The sequence below is a fragment of the Capricornis sumatraensis genome, chromosome 5, assembly GCF_032405125.1.
Source record: "Capricornis sumatraensis isolate serow.1 chromosome 5, serow.2, whole genome shotgun sequence".
NCBI classification, from domain to species: domain Eukaryota; kingdom Metazoa; phylum Chordata; class Mammalia; order Artiodactyla; family Bovidae; genus Capricornis; species Capricornis sumatraensis.
The window spans coordinates 60538128-60553152 of NC_091073.1; the positions used below are offsets into that span (position 1 = coordinate 60538128).

The 15025-nt window shown below is 37.4% G+C and overlaps 1 protein-coding gene across 1 annotated transcript in view; it reads left to right on the top strand.

Moving 5' to 3' along the window:
- The window catches only part of TMEM168 (transmembrane protein 168), a 46172-nt gene extending 43061 nt beyond the window's left edge, over positions 1 to 3111 (top strand). Inside the window, exon 4 of the mRNA XM_068972981.1 lies at positions 211 to 3111. Within this exon, the coding sequence (XP_068829082.1) occupies positions 211 to 758 (548 nt within the window). The 3' untranslated portion in view covers positions 759 to 3111. The remainder of the gene's footprint in view (positions 1 to 210) is intronic.
- Positions 3112 to 15025: the final 11914 nt, after the last annotated feature.

Here is a 15025-nt window from a genome sequence, read left to right on the forward strand (position 1 = left end):
TTTTTAGTTTTTTTGGTTTGGTTTTTACTTGAAGTTGAAAGTCTATTTTCTGTTTCTGAAAATTCTTCTGAGAAGATACTTTGAAAAGAAGGCACCCTTTTTTCTTACATATTTAACTTTAAAAACTTAAAGACAATACACTCAAGACAAAAGAGTATTTTTAGTAAGACACTTAAATTCTTACTCTACTGAACTTTCTTTTGTTCACAGGTGGCGACATACTACGCCTTGACACACTTTTAGAATGGTGGCGAGAAAAGAATGGTTCCTTCTGTTCCCGACTTATTATCATATTAGACAGTGAGAATTCAACTCCTTGGGTGAAAGAAGTAAGAAAAATCAACGACCAGTATATTGCAGTGCAAGGAGCAGAGATGACAAAGACAATAGATATCGAAGAAGCTGACCCACCGCAGCTGGGTGACTTCACAAAAGACTGGGTAGAATATAACTGCAACACCACTAATAACATCTGCTGGACTGAAAAGGGACGCAGAGTGAAAGCAGTATATGGCGTGTCAAAACGGTGGAGTGACTACACACTACACCTGCCAACAGGAAGCGACGTGGCCAAGCACTGGATGCTCTACTTTCCTCGCATTACATATCCACTGGTGCATTTGGCAAATTGGTTGTGTGGTCTGAACCTGTTTTGGATCTGCAAGACTTGTTTCAGGTGCTTGAAAAGATTAAAAATGAGTTGGTTTCTTCCTGCTGTGCTGGATACAGGACAAGGCTTCAAACTCGTCAAATCTTAATTTGGAGCCCAAAGTAGAATATTATTGAGAGTTTATTCTACCATTTATCACTAACTTGCCATTTTTTGTATATTGTATTTTTATTTGTAAAAAATATCTTGCTACTTCTGTAGCTGATCTTATTTTGTCTTTTCTCAAGTAATTATGGTATGTGTAAGGAGTTGGGAGTAAGCATTTTATACTAAAAGTATATAGGGAGTCAAAATGTTGACTTTGTCAATGCATAAGAGATGTTAAAAAATAATAACAATGCACTTTGAGGAATGTTTGCATATGCCTCTGATTAGAAAGAAGACCTGTCTCTGCCCTGCAGTGGCCAATGAAGAATTATCAATGCCTTATTTTCTAGGCATAGATTAGAGAATGTAAACCAGACAATTTGTTTACTGTTATAAGAAAACTACCAGTTTGCTTACAGAAGATTATTTTTGTGAACAATAGGTTTGAGTCCAAAACCAGTTGAAGAATTTCAGACTCACTCTCAGAAAAGGGAAAAGGAAGAAGTCTGCTTAAAATGAATATGTAAAATTTGCTTATCGTACGTCACATTTAGACACTTGGCTGTGACCTGTTACCAGTATCACAGAGAAGCCCAAAGCACTGTTTAGGTAAAAACATTCTTCATATAGGTAACTGTAAGAAACTAGAGCCTACAACGTGCTCCTTCATGCCTTGCTGGGAGCCTCTGAAAGCACTGGCAATTTTAAGAGTCTTTCTCAGGGTAACAATGTTTTCTTAATAAAAATGTTTTCAGCTACAAATTCCTCCCAAATAAATTGTCTTCCCTTTCAAAATGTAATTTTATGAAAGAAATGTAGCCATTCGTCATTGATTTAGGCTACTTTCAGTACTGAGAAATGATTTTGATCTCTCTCTGTAGAGTTACTGCTGTGTCATGGAAACAGTTTTTCAGATCCCCATTAGTGGTAACACTTTTTTCTACTTGAGGTCAAAGGATTGGAAACAGGGTCATTTTTTTTTTCTTGTATACCTGTAATGTATTATGTAAAAAAGTATTCATACTGGTAATTTCAGTTAAGCATAATGGTGTGGTTGTAATTTTTAAAACTTCAGTGTTTTATCCAAGTAAAGCAGGCATGGATCGGGCTATCTCCTAAAAGGTAATTTACCTCCTATTCCTTTCTAATAATCCTAACATTCTAAGTTTTCATCTCTGAGAAATAACATGAAGGGAATAGATTTAAATTGGAAGATACTCTAATCTTTGCTGTTTAAACAGTGTAATTTCTCACCATAAAAGCCATTTCTTCCAACCTCAGAGAGAGGAAATAATGCCGCTACCATTTTCTACTTGGGACTTGAATATAGCAGTTCTAGTTAGGAAGAAGTCACTTAGCATCAGGGAACTTGTATACCACTATCTATGCAGCATTGTTATATAGTCTGATTATTTCTGTGTTTTGAGTATGATTTTCCTAATGCTATGAATAAAATTTTGTCAAAAATTAATTTTTCACATAATTTGCAAACAGTAGTTATTGAATATTTTAGTATATTAAAAAGGTTAGTCAAAAAACATGCAAGTATGTATTACAGTGTATGGTTAGTAGGTCAATTTGAAATTTTCTAATATTTGGTTACATATTTATATCATCATCCAAATGAAATAGTACAGTGTTTCACTACTACTCAGAAATAGCATAGCAGACAAGCCAAGTGTTAAAATTATGAGCTTACAGCTACAAAAGTTTAATCAACGTTAAGTAAAACCACCTTTTAAATTCTGAGCCAGTGTTGAGCAAATGAGCTTTAACTAAAGCATATCCCCTAAAGCATATCCCTTTACTCTGAGAAAGCCAAATATAAAAGTATTATCCTGCATTCTTTATAAAGTGAAACTAAGATTTTGCTAAAAATGACATTCAAAAGGTAGCAGACATTTTTACAACCACAAAGCTAATGCTTTGATATATATTTTCTATAAAGTACAACTGAAAAAGCTCTGGGCTGAAAATGTGATTTGAGCCTACTTAGTAACTTTGATGAAACAAAGTGACAGTTTGGAGAAGGAAAATTACAGGAAAGATAATTGCTTACTTTTACCTTAGGATTCAAATACAGATGTGACAATGAGACTAATTTTCTTGTGGCCTCTTGTTTTTTATATCGTATGTTTAAGAAGGAGTTAAAGTGATAGAAATTATGAAAGGGCACAATTTTACCATGCCACTAAAAGTAATAGATAATGTGGAGATGTTTTTCAACATACTATTGACTTGTTTCCTTGTGTAGTACCTTGTTAAAAACCACACACAAAAAAGTGTAAAAACATCTTTTTTAAAAAAAATTTCATTCAAAATTTGTTTTAATTTGCTCTGACTAAACTCTTCTGGGACATTTGGATTTATCTTTTTTTGTATAGCTTTCTATCTCCCTCCTCTTAATATGAAATTCTAGAGAAAAGACATTTTTCAGGAAACAGTTTTTATGAACAGTGTTTTCATAAGTTATACACTTTTTAAAAGCTACATTGCTAATTAAAATGCATTTATATTTAATGCATTGGTGGATAGAATTCTTTTGAACTAGAATCTTCATTAAAGTCTATTTGTAACTATACATTTTGTTTGTAACTTTTGGCTTAAATATGTTTACTGATTTTGGGGTACTGCATTTTTTATAGGTATTCTTTCACATTTAGATCCTAATCTCTTTCAAGGCAATGTTCTACATTACCTTTCCACAGGTGATGTTTATATTATATATGTCATAAGAAAATGGCTTAATTTTAAGCATGTGATTAAGTATATTTGATAGTAAATGCTCAAAGGAGTTAAATCTGTGAGCACTTTTTAACATCTGTATTGGAAGATACTAGACTGTCGTCTCTTTTCAAGCAAAGGCTTACACATCTTGATATTTCTCATATAGTTACCCAGAAGAGTGCCTTGCTTATTATAGGAGGTATTTTAAAAATATGTTTAACTGAGTGAATGAATTTAGATTCATAAGGAGGAACTGGAATAATCCAATTGTAAATTATTACATTTTAACAGTTTTACTTTAAGTGGGTCTTATTTCAAGATCCTCATTGTTAACAGTTACCAAAGACAATTACAGCATCAGTGAAAGGAAAACAAATATCACATTTGTAGTTAAAGAGCAATAAGGATCAGATTAGCGAAGGAAAAACTTTAAGATAGGTTTGATTGAAAACATACCTGATTGATTATCACCAAAAAGTAGCTCTTTCAAGGTTGAGTCCCTTTTCATCATGTCCTCCAGTAGACAGATTGGGGATTTATCACAAATGGAAATTATTAGAAGACAGTCTGATGAACAAAGAAAGCATTTGCCTGTGCCTGTCAGTAACTACTAGATTGTAAAATCAGGAAAAAAAAAGGGGGGGGGGGCCTCTGAACATAAGCAGTTTCATGACAAGCTAAGAAAACTAAAATCATCTCATCTTTGGCATATCCGCAATAGTTACAACACATTTCATAAAGTATGAAAGAATGAAATTTAACCAGCAATTATTTTGAGCAGCTATTTTGTTGATAAACATTTACATTTTTAGGAGCTATTACTTAGACTAAAGCTGATTTAAAACTGAACACTGTAGGCTGATTGCAAAGCTTTTTTAATATGTAAAAACCCTTTTGATTGATTTAAAAATTGAATTGGCCAGTCATCTTGTGTGATGACTTCACAATATTATTATTTTTAACTATGAACTTAATTAAGAACAAGTGGACAAGTTTAAACTTTTGTTGTTGCTATTTGGTCTGGACCTAGAACTCTTGATCAGTTTTAAATCGGTATGGCAGGGTAAGTGAGGAACATGGCATATCTCCTTATGCAATGTTTACTCCATGTGAATTAAAAATATTTTTATATTAAAACATACCAAGATACTGAGCAATATTTGATTAATTAGTGTAAATCACAAGACTTGAAAGCAGTTTTACTCTTGCACTAGGTTCTTTGAGCACAACTTTCAATGTTAATGGTATTCTATACAGAATATTTAAAAAAATCCTTTGTCATGTCTTGGAAACGCAAACAACACAGTGGATTTTCTCTAAATAAATAATTTTGTTTGAATACTGATGGAATTTCAGGTGGGTACCATCTTAATGCAATTTTAAAATAGGTATTCCTAGGTTCTTTGGAATCCTAATGCATATTGATTTCTTGTTCTACACAATTAGGTATTGGTGAGGAAAGTGGGGTGGGGATTTTGATTTGTAATCTATTATACATCCACATGCATTCATACCCATTCTCACATATTTCTCTTCTACCTAATTAGAAGAGATACTGCTATATTTTTTCCAAAACCTAACCTCTGGCTTCTTTTCCCCGTTTCCACGTAAAACAACTAATTCATCAGTAACAATAAAAATGTCAATGGCTATCATCTATTGAATGTTTATTATGTTCTAGTCACTGTGCTAAGCACTTATGTATACATGGTTTTATTAAATTCTTACAACCACTTTTTATGATGGATATACTTTTATGAATAAAAGGAAGCTGAGGAAATGAACTTAAGTAACTCTCCCCAAATGACACAGCTATGGCTGGCTAAGAAACTGCGTCTCAAACTGAGCTTTAAGCCAGATTTTATACTGTGGGACTCTCACATACCAAAACAAGGTTTTACTCAGGTATAAATATCTGCATGCCCTTGGAGAACTGTTTGCATATTTTGTCAAGGGGGTAAACACCTGGCTATAAGCACATAGGGCTTTCCCTGTGGTTCAGCAGTAAAGAACCTGCCTGCAAAGCAGGAGACATGGGTTTGATCCCTAGGTCAGGAAGATCCCCTGAAGAAGGAAATGGTAACCCAAATCCAGTATTCTTGCCTAGGAAGTCGCATGGACAGAGGAGCCTACCAGGCTCCACTCCATGGGATCACAGGAGTTGGACACAACTTAGCAACCACACCATCACCACCATAAGAATGTAAGTATAAGGAAGATCAGCAATTAGTTGATATAAAGACCTTGTTATTAATTATTCTAATACCAACTTCATTTCTCAGCTTCTTCCTTAATTTTCCAGCAGTCTCTGATGCTGAAGCCGCCTTGGAGTTGTACTCGGCTGCTCAGACACACCTCCCCAGGGGCATCTTTTGCCAGGCTGCTAGGCTACTGTTTGCTTTTCTCTGCCACCCAGTTCATACTCTTGTATCCATTCTGTCTTCAGGAGGTGTGCTGAAATCTCTGGTCTGGCAATCAGTTCAGTTCAGTCATTCAGTCGTGTGTGACTCTTTGCGACCCCATGATTTGCAGCACGTCAGGCCTCCCTGTCCATCACCAACTGCCGGAGTTTACCCAAACTTATGTCCATCGAGTCAGTGGTGCCATCCAGCCATCTCATCCTCTGTCGTCCCCCTCTCCTGCCTACAATCCCTCCCACCATCAGGGTCTTTTACAATGAGTCAACTCTTCACATGAGGGGGCCAAAGTACTGGAGTTTCAGCTTTAGCATCATTCCTTCCAAAGAACACCCAGGACTGATCTTTAGGATGGACTGGTTGGATCTCCTTGCATTGCAAGGGACTCTCGAGTCTTCAACACCACAGTTCAAAAGCATCAATTCTTTGGCACTCAGCTTTAGATTCCCCCTGTTCCCCACATCTTAATGGTATGTGTTAGAATTGGAGCTGCCAAGGACTGGGAGATTTTGCAGGAAAGAGGAAACCAGCCAAACTTGACAACACTGTGGGCTTGTGAGATGGGTCTGCAAGGGCAGTAACTGCTTGCATAATTCTTCCCCCTTTCCCTGGAATTTTGTCAAGGAAGTGGCAGTGGAGGAGGGCCTTGTAAGTGAAAAAAAATTCATGCAGCTTTGCCCATCACACTTAATTGCCACTGTTGGAACAAATTTGAATGCAAACTCTGTAAAATGGACATTTTCAAATAATTTTTAGTTCAAACACTAAAAAGATGAAATCACTGGCTATCTCAGCAGATGAGGCTTGGGAGTTTCTGAACTAGGCTAACTGAAGGTGAACTCAATCTAATTAAACCTTTGGCTCAGCTCTGACTCAGTTCAATTTGTGGGGGATTCTGGGTAATTAAGGGGATTAAGGGTAAGACCTTCACCCTAACCGCCTAGAATCTTTGTGACCCTATAGACTATACAGTCTATGGAATTCTGCAGGCCAGAATACTGGAGTAGGTAGCCGTTCTCTTCTCCAGGGGATCTTCCCAACCCAGGTCTCCCACGTTGCAGGCAGATTCTTTCCCAGCTGAGCCATAAGGGAAGCCCAAGAATACTGGACTGGGTAGCCTATCCCTTCTCTTCAGCAGATATCTTCCTGACCCAGGAATCAAACCAGGGTATCCTGCATTGCAGGCAGAACCTAGAATGAAAGGCATGCTATGTCTGCACAGACACCAATTACACTGCACTGTTCTTATATACATAATACAGACCAAAAGAGGGAAGGAACTGGACACTTTATCAAGAGTAAGCAGTCAAGACAGACTTGTAGATTACTAACACACATGAATTTTCAAGCCAAATAGATGATTCTAGGACTACTAATAAATGTACCGAAAATTTTAAATCACTGGATGGCACTTGGGGGTCAGGGGTCAGTCCCTAGCAGGAGGTGTCAGAATGTATAGCAGGAACCACAAAGAGGACCGATGTGGCATAGACTAAGGAGGGCATCCACACCAGGGACTGGGAGAGATGATGATGGGAGATTGGTTACATAAGGATTTATCAAATATGAAAATATTTATAAGATGATGGGAGCAGATTCTCCCGTTAAAGGAAGTTGCAAGCATGGCAAGAATACACAGAAGAACTGTACAAAAAAAGATCTTCACGACCCAGACAATCACAATGGTGTGATCACTCACCTAGAGCCAGACATCCTGGAAGGTGAAGTCAAGTGGGCCTTAGGAAGCATCCCTATGAACAAAGCTAGTGGAGGTGATGGAATTCCAGTTGAGCTATTTCAAATCCTGAAAGATGATGCTGTGAAAGTGCTGCACTCAACCTGCCAGCAAATATGGAAAACTCAGCAGTGGCCAGAGGACTGGAAAGGGTCAGTTTTCATTCCAATCCCAAAGGAAGGCAATGCCAAAGAATGCTCAAAATACTGCACAATCGCACTCATCTCACATACTAGTAATGCTCAAAATTCTCCAAGCCAGGCTTTAGCAATACATGAGCCGTGAATTTCCAGATGTTCCAGCTAGTTTTAGAAAAGGCAGAGGAACCAGAGATCAAATTGCCAACATCCGTTGGATCATCGAAAAAGCAAGAGAGTTCCAGAAAAACATCTATTTCTACTTTATTGACTATGCCTAAGCCTTTGACTGTGTGGATCACAACAAACTGTGGAAAATTCTGAAAGAGATGGGGATACCAGACCACCTGACCTGCCTCTTGAGAAACCTTCCTGCAGGTCTGGAAACAACAGTTAGAACTGGACATGGAACAACAGACTAGTTCCAAATAGGAAAAGGAGTACGTCAAGGCTGTATATTCTCACCCTGCTTATTTAACTTATATGCAGAGTACATCATGAGAAATACTGGGCTGGAGGAAGCACATGCTGGAATCAAGACTGCTGGGAGAAATATCAACAACCTCAGATATACAGATGACACCACTCTTATAGCAGAAAGTGAAGAGGAGCTAAAGAGCCTCTTGATGAAAGTGTAAGAGGAGAATGAAGAAGTTTGCTTAAAGCTCAACATTCAGAAAACGAAGATCATGGCATCTGGTCCCATCACTTCATGGCAGATAGATGGGGAAACGGTGGAAACAGTGGCTAACTTTATTTTTCTGGGCTCCAAAATCACTGCATATGGTGATTGCAGCCATGAAATTAAAAGACGCTTACTCCTTGGAAGGAAAGTTATGACCAACCTAGACAGCGTATTAAAAAGCAGTTTTAATTACAGCATTAATCACAACATTACTTTGCCAACAAAGGTCCGTCTAGTCAAGGCTATGGTTTTCCCAGTGGTCATGTATGGATGTGAGAGTTGGACTATAAAGAAAGCTGAGTGCTGAAGAATTGATGCTTTTGAACTGTAGTGTTGGAGAAGATTCTTGTGAGTCTCTTGGATCACAAGGAGATCCAACCAGTCCATCTTAAAGGAGATCAGTCCTGGGTGTTCATTGGAAGGACTGATGTTGAAGCTGAAACTCCAATACTTTGGCCACCTGATATGAAGAGCTGACTCATTGGAAAAGACTCTGATGCTGGTAAAGATTGAGGGCAGGAAGAGAAGGGGATGACAGAGGATGAGATGGTTGGATGGCATCATCAACTTGATGGACATGGGTTTGAGTAAACTCCAGGAGTTGGTGATATACAGGGAGGCCTGGCGTGCTGCAGTTCATGGAGTCACAAAGAGTCAGACATGACTGAGCGACTGAACTGAACTGAAGAGGATAATTGTATTAAAATGAGGTATATGTTAAAAAGCCAATAGAGGAGATAAAATAGAATAGTAAATGTATCTATGTGCACACACACACATATATATTTGATTCTAAAGAAAGTAGGAAAGAAAGAACAGAGAACCATTAAGAAAAATAGAAAACAACTAGTGAGATAGCAAATTTAAAATGAACCTTATTGATAAGTATTGTTGTTTAGCTGCTAAATTTTATCTGACTCTGGGACCCCATGGACTAGAGCCCTAGCCCACCAGGCTCCTCTGTCTGTGGGATTTTCCAGGCAACAATACTGGAGTGGGATGCTGTTTCCTTTTCTAGGGGATCTTCCCAACCCAGGAATGGAACCTGCATTGATAGGTGGATTCTTTACCCCTGAGCCACCAAGGCTTTCCCATTGATAAGTATATTGAATGTAAATAAACTAATGGCTTCAATTAAAAGAGATTTGGGTTTCCCTGGTGGTCCAGTGCTTGAGTCCACCTTGCAATGCGGGGGACACTGGTTCAATTCCTGTGCCACAACTTCTGAGCCTGTGTTTTAGAGCTCACGTGCCACAACTACTAAAACCCTCTGGGTGAGGGTCAGTGCTCTGCAGTGAGAAGCCACGATGAAGAGTAGCCCCAGCTCACTGCAACTAGAGAAAGCTCAGCAGTTAACATTTTGGACCACATAAGTCTTTGTTGCAGTAGGCTCACTGCAGGATATTTAGTAGCATCTGTAACCTCTACCCACTAGATACCAGAAACACCATTCCTTTCCCTTCAGTTGTGACAACAAAAATTTTCTCCAGGTATTTCCAAATGTGCCCTGAGGGACAAAATCACCCCTGATTGACAATGTTAAACACCCCAACATTTGAATTATAGGTGTCCCAGAAGAAGAAAGGGCATGAGAAAATACTTGAGGAGATAATAACTGAAAACTTCCCTAAGATGGGGAAGGAAATAGCCACCCAAGTTCAAGAAACCCAGAGAGCCCCAAACAGGATAAACCCAAGGCAGAACGCTCCAAAACACATATTAATCAAACTAATGAATATCAAACACGAAGAGCAAATATTAAATGCAGCAAAGGAAAAGCAACAAGTAACACACAAAGAGCTCCCCATAAGGGTAACAGCTGATCTTTCAATAGAAACTCTTCAGGCCAAAACGGAATGGCAGGACATACTTAAAGTCATGAAAGGGAAAAACCTACAACCTAGATTACAGTACCCAGCAAGGATCTCATTCAGATATGAAGGATAAATCAAAACATTTACAGACAAGCAAAAGCTGAGAGAATTCAGCACCACCAAACCAGTTCTTCAATAAATGCTGAAGGATCTTCTCTAGACACGAAACACAGAAAGGTTTACAAAATCGAACCCAAAACACCAAAGTAAATGGCAATGGGATCACACTTATCAATATTTACCTTAAATGTAAAGGGGTTGAATGCCTCAACCAAAAGACAAAGACAGGCTGAATGGATACAAAAACACGACCCCTGTATATGCTGTTTACAACAGACCCACCTCAAACCAAGGGACACATACAGACTGAAAGTGAAGGGCTAGAAAAAGATATTTCATGCAAATGGAGACCAAAAGAAAGCAGGAGTAGCAATACTCCTATCAGATAAAATAGACTTTGAAATAAAGACCATGAAAAGAGACAAAAAAGGACACTACATAATGACACTATATAATGATCAATGGATCAATCCAAGAAGAAGATGTAACAATTATAATTATATATGCACCCAAATAAATAGGAGCACTTCAATGCATAAGGCAATTGCTAACAAGTATGAAAGGGGAAATTAACAGTATCTTAAATAATAGTGGGAGACTTTAATACCCCACTCACACCTATGGATAGATCCACCAAACAGAAAATTAGCAAGGAAACACAACAGATAAATGATACAATGGACCAGTTAGACCTAATTGATATCTATGTTACATATCACCCCAAAACAATGAATTTCATCTTCTTCTCAAGTGCACATGTAACATTCTCCAGGATAGATCACATCCTGGGTCATAAAACTAGCTTTGGTAAATTCAAAAAAATTGAAATCATTTCAAGCATCTTTTTTGATCACAGTGTGGTAAGATTAGATGTCAACTACAGGAAAAAAAACTATTAAAAATACAAATATATGGAGGCTAAACAACACACTTTTGAATAACCAACAAATCGTGTAAGAAATCAAAAAGGAAATCAAAATATGCATAAAAACAAATGAAAATGAAAATACAACCCCAAACCTACGGATACAGTAAAAGCAGTGCTGAGGAAGGTTCCTAGCAATACAAGCTTACCTAAAGAAACAACAGAAAAATCAAATAAATAACCTAACTTTACACCTAAAGCAACTAGGAAAAGAAGAAATGAGGAACCCCAGGGTTAGTTCCCTGGCGGCTCAGACAGTAAAGCATCTGTCTGCAATGCAGGAGACCCAGGTTCAATCCCTGGGTCAGGAAGATCCCCTGCAGAAGGAAATGGCAATCCACTCCAGTACTCTTGCCTGGAAAATTCCATGGATGGAGGAGCCTGGTGGGCTACAGTCCATGGGATCACAAAGAGTTAGACACAACTGAGCAACTTCACTTTCACTCTCAGGGTTAGTAGAAGGAAAGAAATCATAAAATTGGGACAGAAATAAATGAAAAAGAAACAAAGGAGACTATAGCAAAAATCAACAAAACTAAAAGCTGGTTCTTTGAGAAGATAAATAAAATAGACAAACCATTAGCCAGACTCATCAAGAAAAAAAGGGAGAAGAATCAAATCAACAAAGTTAGAAATGAAAATGGAGAAATCACAACACAGAAATACAGACACAGAAATACAAAGGATCATAAGAGACTACTATCAGCAACTATATGCCAATAAAATGGACAAATTGGAAGAATTGGATGAATTCTTAGAAAATTATAACCTTCCAAAACTGAACCAGGAAGAAACAGAAAATTTTAACTGACCCATCACAAGCACGGAAATTGAAACTGTAATAAAAAATCTCCCAACAAACAAAAGCCCGGGACCAGATGGCTTCATAGGTGAATTCTACCAAAAATGTAGAGAAGAGCTAACACCTATCCTACTCACACTCTTCCAGAAAATTGCAGAGGAAGGTAAACTGCCAAACTCATTCTATGAGGCTACCATCACCCTAATACCAAAACCAAAGATACCACAAAAAAACTACAGGCCAATATCACTGATGAACTTAGATGCAAAAATCCTCAACAAAATTCTAGCAAACAGAATCCAACAACATATTTAAAAAATCATATATCATGACCAAGTGGGCTTTATCCCAGGGATGAAAGAATTCTTCAATATTTGCAAATCAAGCAATGTGATACATATTAACAAATTGAAAAATAACCATATGATTATCTCAACGGATGCAGAGAAAGCATTTGAGAAAATTCAACACCCATTTATAATAAAAAAAAAACTCCCAGAAAGTAGGCATAGAAGGAACATATCTCAACATAATAAAAGCTACACATGTTAAATCCACAGCAAACATTATCCTCAATGGCAAAAAATTGAAAGCATTTTCCCTAAAGTCTGGAACAAGACAAGGGTGCCCACTCTCACCACTACTATTCAACATAGTTTTGGAAGTTTTAGCCACAGCAGTCAGAGAAGAAAAAGAAATAAAAGGAATCCAGATTGGAAAAGAAGTAAAACTCTCACTGTTTGCAGATGACATGATCCTCTACATAGAAAACCCTAAAGACACCACCAGAAAATTACTAGAGCTAACCAATGAATACAGTTAAGTTTCAGGATATAAAATTAATAAACAGAAATTCCTTGCATTCCTATGCACTAACAATGAGAAAACAAAAAGAGAAATTAAGGAAACAATTCCATTCACCAATTCACCATTGTGACAAAAAGAATAAAATACTTAGGAATAAATTTACCTAAAGAAACAAAAGACCTATATATATAGAAAACTACAAAACAGTGATGAAAGAAATCAAAGATGACACAAATAGATGGAGAAATATACCATGCTCATGAACTGGAAGAATCAATATAGCGAAAATGAGTATACTACTCAAAGCCATCTATAGGTTCAACACAATCCCTATCAAGCTACCAATGGTATTTTTCACAGAACTAGAACAAATAATTTCACAATTTGTATGGAAACATAAAAAACCTCAAATAGTCAAAGCAATCTTGAGAAAGAAGAATGGAATTGGAGGAATCAACCTGCCTGACTTCAGACTATACTACAAAGCTACAGTATGGTACTGACACAAAGACAGACATATAGATCAATGGATCAAAATAGAAAGCCCAGAAATAAATCCACGCACCTATGGACACTTTATCTTTGACAAAGGAAGCAAAAATATACAATGGACAAAAGACAATCTCTTTAACAAGTGTGCTGGGAAAACTGGTCAACCACCACCAAGAATGAAACTAGAACACTTTCTAACACCATACACCAAAAAAAAAACTCAAAATGGATTAAAGATCTAAATGTAAGACCAAAAACTATAAGACTCCTAGAGGAAGACATAGGCAAAACACTCTGACATAAATCACAGCAAGATCCTCTATGACCCCACCTCCCAGAATAATGGAGGTAAAGCAAAAATAAACAAATGGGACCTAATTAAACTTAAAAACTTTTGTACAATGAAGGAAACTATAAGCAAGGCAAAAAGACAGCCTTCAGAATGTGAGAAAATAATAGCAAATGAAGCAACTGAAAAAGAATTAATCTCAAAAATATACAAGCAGCTCATGCAGCTCAATATCAGAAAAATAAATGACCCAATCAAAAAATGGGCCAAAGAACTAAACAGACATTTCTCCAAAGAAGACATACAGATAGCTAACAAACACATGAAAAGATGCTCAACATCACTCATTATCAAAGAAATGCAAATCAAAACTACAATGAGGTACCATCTCACGCCAGTCAGAATGGCTGCTATCAAAAGTCTACACACAATAAATGCTGGAGTGTATGGAGAAAAGGGAACCCTCTTACACTGTTGGTGGGAATGCAAATTAGTACAGTCACTGTGGAGAACAGTGTGGAGATCCCTTAAAAACTGAAAACAGAACTGCCATACGACCCAGCAATCCCACTGCTGGGCATACACACCAAGGAAACCAGAATTGAAAGAGACACATGTACCTCAATGTTCATTGCAGCACTGTTTACAATAGCTAGGACATGGAAGCAACCTAGATGTCCATCAGCAGACGAATGGATAAGAAAGATGTGGTACATAAATACAATGGAATATTACTCAGCTATCAAAAAGAATGCATTTGAGTTAGTTCTAATGAAGTGGATGAAAATGGAGCCTATTATACAGAGTGAAGAAAGTCAGAAAGAAAAACACCAATACAGTATATTAACATATATATATGGAATTTAGAAAGATGGTAATGACAACTCTATTTACAAGATAGCAAAGAGACCCAGATATAAAGAAAAGACTTTTGGACTCTGTGGGAGAAGGTGAAAGTGGGATGATTTGAGAGAATAGCATTGAAACATGTATATTACCATATGTGAAATAGATGACCAGTCCAAGTTCGATGCATAAAACAGGGCACTCAAAGCTGGTGCACTGGGACAACCCAATGGGATGTCCCAGAGGGACGTGGGAGAGGGGTTTGGGACCAGGGAACATGTACACCCACGGCTGCTTCATGTCAATGTATGGCAAAAACTACCCCAATGTTGTAAAGTAATTAGCCTCCAATTAAAATTAATTAATTAATTTTTAAAAATCATCCCTGATTGAGAACCACCTGACTAGATGAAAACCAAGATCCAACAATATGCTGCACATTCTTAAAGGGAAAGGATAGGGAAAGGATTCA